This window comes from Nicotiana tabacum, chromosome 11, assembly GCF_000715075.1.
Source record: "Nicotiana tabacum cultivar K326 chromosome 11, ASM71507v2, whole genome shotgun sequence".
NCBI lineage: Eukaryota > Viridiplantae > Streptophyta > Magnoliopsida > Solanales > Solanaceae > Nicotiana > Nicotiana tabacum.
In genome coordinates, this window is record NC_134090.1 from 19,857,701 (window position 1) to 19,866,408 (window position 8,708).

Genomic DNA, 8,708 nt, shown 5'->3' on the forward strand with positions numbered 1-8,708 from the left:
AGGTGACTGCTATCCTTTTTTTTAAAGGCAATGAGTCTCCTAGACTTACAAACCCAAGGGGATGCTATGGACCATTTTTATTTATAATTATAATAAAAACCAAGTCTTTACATAAAAATAACTGAAAGTTGCAAATATGAAACATAATAGAGCTAGCCTATAGCAAAAAGGCCCACTAGATAAAAGATGGCTCGTCTATGCTATACGCTGAGTAGTTGCTATCTTCTTGGTCTGTGCAGGGTAGTCTAAAAAATTGAATTTGATCAAATGGCATTTGCTGGACTTATTGGATGTGCTCATCTACTCCATATCTCTCTTGTGCTTGTGAGCAACAATTGTAGAACTAGCCACCAAAAAATCACCAGCTCTAGTTCGTATCGATGCAAGTTGGTGCTATCTGATTATTGTCTCCAATTGGCTGCTATCTGATTGTCTCCAATTGGCGTTTTTCTTAAAAATGACACTCCCATTAGTCCGATGTGGCATTTTAGTTACACTTTAAAGCAATTCGAAGCATTAAATATATAGATTTTTTCCTTCACAAGTAAAATTTATTTTTAAAGAAAGAATATGATTTATTTTCAATATAGAAAATATTTGTTCTCGTGTAAGGGAATCATCATGCTGGCTTCTCCAAAAGATGGTCAAATTGGGGTTCTCTTTCTTTTCCCTCCCTCTCCTCTCATTCATCTCTCTTTCTCCCCACATGACTATTGACAAAACAAACAGTAAACGTTACTACTATAGTATGTTTTTCCAATTCAATCGGAGTACTTTCTTCAAGATTTATACTCATATTTTAATTTGTTTGGCGGTGTTTGATTTACACAAAGCTTAATTACTTTGACACTCGAGCAAAATTTGTATAAATATAAAAAGTACTTTAGCACCAAATTGTTACACTTTGTATCAACTATCAAGTATGGCAACAAACAAACTGTGTCATTTTATGTAAGAGTACGTTAGTAACGACAAAATATGAATGTGAAAAAGTTAATCAAGGAAAACCTACTCATTAAAGGGAAGTCAATTGTAAATTGAGTTGAAGTGACCGTAAATAACACCGATGGCCCTACAACAAGAATAAACTATATTCAAACACAAGGCTGCTGGTACAACACTTTACTTTGTCTTTTTTTTTTTTTTTTAATATGAATCATTAGGCAACTTCTATTCTATATATGTCGAACGTAATCAATTACGCACGATACCGGGGTGCACAAATGAGATTCATCGTATAGGCAGCACGGTGTACAAAACATCTTGCATTAATGTAGGGTTCGAGGAAGAGTCGCACACTAATGCAATAATATCACCATGCCAACTAGCTCACAAACCAGATCAGCAAGCAAAGGCAGAGCTAAAATTTAAAGTTATTGGATTCTGAACTTACCATCAAAGCAATATATAGCTTATCTTAGTTACTTACTTCGCGATTAAATATTTATATATAATAATATTTTCTAATACATATAAGGTCTAAGCAAAAGTTATTGGATTAAGCCGAACCATCACCACATACTCTAGCTCCACCCCAGTCAGCAAATACTATAAATAAATTAGCATCTTGCTTATAACAAGATCCATCGTAGATAAGCAAATACTACAAATAGAGAAATCAGGAGAAAGAGAAAGGGAGAGAAAGATAGTCACTAATGGAGGCCAAGAAAAACACCATTAGGTTGCTCATGGTACCATGGCTAGCTCATGGGCACATAAGTCCATTTCTAGAGCTAGCCAAGAAACTCACAAATAGAAACTTCCACATTTACATGTATTCCACTCCTGTAAATCTGAGCTCCATCAAGAAAAATGTCACAGAGAAATATTCTCAGTCAATAGAATTAGTTGAGCTTCATCTTCCATCTTTGCCAAATCTTCCTCCTCATTACCACACTACCAATGGCCTCCCACCCCATCTCATGAACACCCTCAAAACAGCTTTTGAAATGGCCGCTCCAAAATTTTCCAAAATATTAGAAACTCTAAATCCAGACTTGGTCATTTATGACTACAATCAACCATGGACTGCTCAGTTGGCTTTATCTATGAATATTCCTGCTGTGCAGTTGCTCACTTTTAGTGCAGCTGTTATTGCTTTGGGCATCCACATGTCTGAAGACAAGGAAGAGAAGTTCCCATTCCCTGAAATTTACCTGCGCGAATACGAAATGCTTTCATTGAAGAAAGCTATTAATGAATCACCGGGTAAGGAGTTCCCATTCGGCGAGGCTCTTAGGCGATCACGCAACATTGTTCTGGTGAAAACTTGCAGAGATTTTGAAGGGAAATATATGGATTATCTTTCAAATTTGGTCACCAAGAAAATTGTCCCGGTTGGCACACTAGTTCAAGAAGCCACTGACCAAGATGAACATGAGGAGATCATGCAGTGGCTTGACAAGAAAGAAAAAAGTTCAACCGTGTTTGTCTCATTTGGGAGTGAGTATTTTTTATCCAATGAAGAAATCCTTGCAGTAGCTCAAGGGCTAGAGCTTAGCAAAGTGAACTTCATTTGGGTCATTAGATTTCCACAAGGTGAAAGAATTAGTATTGCAGATGTAGTACCAGAAGTGTTTCTTGAAAGGGTAGGCAAAAGCGGAAAGATTTTGGAAGAATGGGCTCCTCAAGCAAATATTCTTCAGCACCCATCAACAGGTGGGTTCGTGAGTCACTGCGGATGGAGTTCTTTCATGGAAAGTATGAAGTTTGGTGTGCCTATAATTGCTATGCCAATGCATATTGACCAACCAATGAATGCAAGGCTTGCGGAATATATTGGGTTGGGAGTTGAAGCAGTGAGGGACGAAAACGGGAAACTACAAAGTGAGGAGATTGCAAAGGCGATAAGGAAAGTGGTAATGGAGGAAAGTGGGGAGCCTGTGAGGAAGAAAGCAAGAGAATTGAGTGAGATGATGAATGAGAAAGGGGATGAAGAGATAGATGGTGTGGTGGAAGAGCTGGTATCGCTTTGTGGTAATAAATGATTAGCAATAAGATTTCAACTTTCAAGTTATATCTATTAAAAAAAAGTTTAAACTATCATGTCACTCTTAATGATAATTACCTTAAAAATGAACAAAAACTTCACCATAATGTAAATTTTATCCATGAAAACATGAAATGAAGTTTCCAAGAGGATTGCTTGACATTAGGCAACCAAGAAAAAACAATTAACTACACAGGCATGACATTCACTCCATATCCAATTTTTAGCAAGTACAACTGCCATTTCGTTGTCTCAATTATCATCGACGTGTTTTAAGACCTATTCCAAGCCAGCATTATCATTGATCAGAACAGAGTGTTATACTAAAACATCACATGATCAACAGAGAAATAAGCAAAATTTCGTGCATTAAGACATGATGTCAAACAAGGGGGAAGTACAAGTGGAACTAGTTAAGATAACAACTCAGTATTAAGCCAACAAGAAAACTCATTTTCAAGCATTTTGCAGAGGCGTACATAGCAGAAACAATCGGTGAAGCATTACAACAAACACATTGTTGGCATAAAAATTGCATTAGTAGTTGAGAAAGAACCACCTATCAAATTGGAGAATAAAGCACCTCAGGTTCAAACAAATGAAGTATCAGACAGTAGGAACTAATTGCATCAATCTTCCTAGAATCAAAGACCAACGCAATGAAATATCAAAGAAGGATGGAAAAGATGCAGCGCGGGAAGAGGGCGGACTCTTGTCAGCTGTGAGATGATATACATATTACATGCATAAAACATAAAGTATATACGGGACAAAGTTTTAAAACATAAAAGGTGTAGGGAAAAAATATAGAAAAATGTAAATTTTTAGCCGGTCCAAAAATAATAGCCATCAAAATATCTTTTTTTTTTTTTTGTATATATGTATTTTATATACTTATAATATAATATTTTTTTATATATCTTTTCACTAACGAATACAATTAGTATCGATCGATCAACCAATTTTGTATTTTGACAATAAATATACAAAGAAGAACGTTGTTCTTGCATAAGGTAACCATCATGTTGAACTTCTCTAGTAAATGGTCAAATTTGGGTTCTCTTTTCTTAATTTTCTACTCTCCCTCTCACACACACTCTCTTAACTAATATTCTACAATGTCATTGTATGACAAATTGACAATTGACAAAACAAATAAGTACTACTGCTTATGTTTCAATTTATATGACAATTTTACTATTTGAGGAGTCAAAAGGGTTCTCATTTGGTCATGATTTTCTTAAATATTTGAATTATAAATTATCACAATGAATTATAGTAATAATATAAATTTTATTCTTAAAAACTTGAAGAATTATTTCTAAATTCATTGTCAAAATTAAGAATTATGACCTTCATACTCGAATCTTGCCACATAAAGGTGAATGGAGGGAGTAGCACATAGGAGACGCTCTATTATAGTGTATAGACAACTATATGAAATACTTTTAATTTATACTTTGTATTTAACTTGGGTATACTGGAGATCGGTAAATAAAATATATAAATTCTTTATAAGATTCTTTTTTTTTTGCAATTGTAAGTCATAGGATATCATTTCCTCATTAATTTGTTTGATGGTAAGCACATTACTAAGAAAGGATAGACTTCTCTTATTAATTGTCCAGGAAAGTAATAATAAGAAAACAAATGAATCTTTTTTTTTTTCCGGGGAAAATAAAAACTTTGACACTTAGCTAAACACGCACAAAATATTAAAAGTACTTTAGCACCAAATTATTAGGAGTACTTATGTTGATACCATGTATGGCATAAGGCAAGTCATGTCACTATTAATAAGTATCAATATTTTGGGAGAAACAAAAAATTGGAAAGGGTCAAACTAATATTGGAACAAGGACACTACAGAATAGCTTACAAACTCAATTTATTTTCAAAATTTTTAAAAACAATTTAACGCCATTCCGTGATAGAAAGGCTGGTGCAAGTGCAACCTTTATCTTTGTTTTGGAGTAAATCATTTCCGCAAATTCCACAAGCCCTACGTAATCGATTACGCATAAATAATACCGCTATTAAAACAATAAAGTCTGTAAAAATAATAAAGTCTGTCTAATATAGTTTTATTGGTAATAATCTTATAGATGGTATAATAGATGATATGATAGTAGTAGGTATATTAAATAGAGTTGTTTTCTGTATAGGTCTGAACAAATTCTCTTGTTTTGTTCTAGGTATATAAAATGTATGGCTAAGTGTATTATTGAATATAATCCGATTTCTATGCCTATTTTGAACTAGAGAGATAGATAGATATAGATATAGATATATGATTAATCGTATAATGCAATAATATAATATTACCTCGATATGCCAATAACCAGCACCAAGATCAGCAATCTATGTGTTTAGCTCGAAAATACGAGTAACAATTAAACTTGATTTGTGGTTTTAAAGATATGTGATTTAGTTCAATACCAATTTATAATCAAGAAATATGATGTAGAAATGAAAGAAATAAGTGAATCAAACCAATGTTACTCACCAGTAGTGACCTCGAGCTTAGTGACCTCAAGGTGGGTCTAGAGCAATAATTAAGCAAGAAAAGTAAAGTAAGAATAGTAGAGCTAAAGGACAATTCTGAGGAACAATAGGCAAAAAGTAGAGAGTATACTCTTTGCTCAATCATCAAATGATCTTACAAATAATTGAGATCCCTTTTATATGATAGGGGAACCCTAAATAAGGAATATTTCTATTTACAGTAAGAAATATTCTTGATACAACTGTCTAACCGCCTAGTACGGAATCATACAATCCTATTCCGGGATTCACGCCAAGATCTTGGGGACGTGGCAGGAATCTAACTCATTATGTTACAAATTCATAATGGTACTATTTCGAAGTCTAGCACACTCGACTTCAGTATTCCTCGTACTCCTATCTTCGGATTGCATTCTGTCTCTAAGCTCGAGTCTGGTCCGTCGGGCTCGAATTCGACCTCGTCCTCGAGCCTATAATCGGAGAAATATGATTTTGACCGTATATAGATAGTCCCCGCATTTCTTAGAATAAGATGATAAGAAACGACTTAAGTCTCGATCTTCGGAGCCCTTGATGATGACGCCATCCCCACGACGAATATAAGGTCTTACCTTTGAGAAAGCTTTACTTCAATTTTCACACATCTCTGAACCTCCTCCATACTTCTCTCTCTTGATCTATTCCCTTTTATTATTTGCTTCAACCGTCTTCTTTGTGTCGAAAACAACCAGGCCCCGCCGTTTTTTGTAATCCAAAATCTTGGCAAAAACTTCTAAAACAGTCCCCCAAAAGGAAAAGACATCATCTTCTTCTACTTCCCGATCGGCCGGCGATAAAGCACCGGCCCTCCATGAGATTGTTCCGGTCACCTGCGTCTTAAAGAAGGATTTCGATGTTGAGAATCCACCTATAGTTCCTGGCCGATGTGAACATGCATCAAGGTACATCTGTTCAATGAAGGAGAAACATCTCGAGGTTCTGAGGAAGAAGTGTGGTTGGGGGGACGAGGTCGTTGTACAGATCCCGGCTCCTGAGGAGATCATGACAACTCATGTGGAGGGTTTTTAAATGTTTACACTTACGCCTTCACATTGGGTCCGCTCGATCCAGTGGTGATTGATTTCTGTATAAGGTACGAGGTCACCCTAGGACAGATTCACCCTTCCTTTTGGCGCATTATTATTATGATGTGCTATTTTTCTAGCAAGGCCGAAGGGCTGGAGTTTACCCCTCCATTACCTCATCAGATTGTATCGGCCTCATCTTTACCGAGGATTGATCAAGCTCCAACGTTGATCCAAGAAAGCCTTCTTTGTCAGTAATGATGAGACCAAAGATTGAGGTTGGATGAGTCTGTTCATATAAGTGAAGACCGCGAACATCATTCCCGAGGAAAAAATGTCGTTTTCTAAGAGATGGAACTTCCGACGTAAGTGAAAAATTCTTTTTTTGGTATTCCCTTGAGTTTTTTTCTCGCATTGTGTAATGACTTCAACTTTTCATGTAGCTTATGCTTGGATGCCACATGCAATCCTGGACCTCGAAGATTGGGTAAGGAATTTGGCTGTGACCTCCTGGTACGATGAACGCAAATGGCGTGATTTATCGAGGGGCAAATGGGAGGCCAAACACCATGGTAAATTCTCTTCTCAGGTTTTTGATATTCTTTTCTTATAGGTGGTGTTATCTCATTCATGTTTACTTGTGCAGGCATTGGAGACATCTCCAAAATGAGGCCAGCGCCGCCCAGGGAAGAGACCGAGTCCCCGATCCCGAAATCGGGGAAATACAACAAAAGAAAGAGGGTTTCAAAGACCGAAGACCCTCAAGACAAGAAAACCCCTACTTGAAGGCTGCGGAAGAGATTTGCTCATGTCGACGTAGATTCGGCCCATGATTCCCCGGATGACGAAGAAAATGATGGTGAAGATTCGACGCTGGTGCCTCAAACCAGGAAACCAATCGAGACCGCCAAACCCTTGGAAATAGAGACCTCATCCCAAGGTGAGGGAAACCCAAAAAAAAGACTTGAGCAAGTCCCCCGGGTTCCCGAAGGTTGGGATCGTTCCTCGGCCTTCAACAAATATATCGGAAGGGGCGAGTGCGAAAACCCTCGAAGCTAATGACAACGCCCTAAGTTAAGAGCTCGGGGCCATGACAATAGGTCACCCCATTTCTTTGCCAACTTATTATGAGGAGGCAATCGAAGAAGCTAACACTTTGCCTATGCCCGATCCGGGCAAGGTCCTAAAAGAAGATCCCTTAGTTGCTTTGCGGGGGTCGATGATACCGCCGACCTTAACAATTCATCCACCATATTCAAAGAGGCTCAACATCTTCTCTCTCGGGTAAATACTAACTTTTATTGTTGCAATTTTTCTTTCTTTCCTTTCCTTTGTCTGACATGTCTTCATTTCAGGCATAGGCCATCGCCAAGTTTAGAGCTGAGCTGAGCCAATGTGAGGCCGAGCTTAGGAAGGTTTCAGGTGAAGATAAGGCCCTAAGGCTCCTCTGTGACCAAAAGGAGAAAGAGCTTAAGAACCTTCGGGCTAAATTGGCCAAAGCTCAAAAAAATGAGACCGAGCTAGATGAGCAGGTAACTATGATTTTAACAGAGTATGACCTTCTTGGCCTTTCTTCGGAGGCTAATACTTCGATATCTCAGCTGCATCGGAAGTTGGAGATGATCGGGCAGCTTCGGGGTGATGTTGATCAAGTTAGGGCTAACTGCCATAAGTGGAAAAAGAACATGGATCAGCTTGCTGCCGATAAGGAAGCTGTTACAGCCCAACTGACCTTGGCTGAAACTCAACTCCGGGGGACTTAAAGTGAAAGGTCTATCCCAGGCCAAGAAAATCGAGGAATTAGAGGCAGAGCTTGCTAGATCCTGAGCCGAAGCTGCACATGCCAAGGCTGAAGTTGAGAAGGCAAAGGTCGCGGTTGACAAGTACATTGCCGTGTACTTAAGAGATGCCGAGGCTGTTCAATTGGAGCTGAGGGGGGCCTCTGATCGAGAAAAATGGAGCAATGATTTGGCCAAGTGCCAAGCCTGGAGGGAGACTCTTGAAGAAATCCACGCCCGAGGGTTCAACCTTGCTGAAGAGATAGCCGAAGGAAAGGCGCGGGAAACCGATGCTAAGTTTCTTGTCTCTTGCGATGACGAGGATGCTATGAGTGGTTCTGGGGACAGGGAAAGCGAAGAAGGTGCCTTCGA

General features: G+C 38.2%; 1 protein-coding gene across 1 annotated transcript; it reads left to right on the top strand.

Annotated features, from left to right (window-relative positions):
• The first annotated feature begins 1,534 nt into the window (after positions 1 to 1,534).
• On the top strand, positions 1,535 to 3,042 carry LOC107783555 (UDP-glucosyltransferase 29). The gene has a single exon (XM_016604538.2). The coding sequence runs from the start codon at positions 1,656 to 1,658 to the stop codon at positions 2,985 to 2,987; it is 1,332 nt and encodes a 443-aa protein (XP_016460024.2). The 5' UTR covers positions 1,535 to 1,655; the 3' UTR covers positions 2,988 to 3,042.
• The last annotated feature ends 5,666 nt before the right edge of the window (positions 3,043 to 8,708 follow it).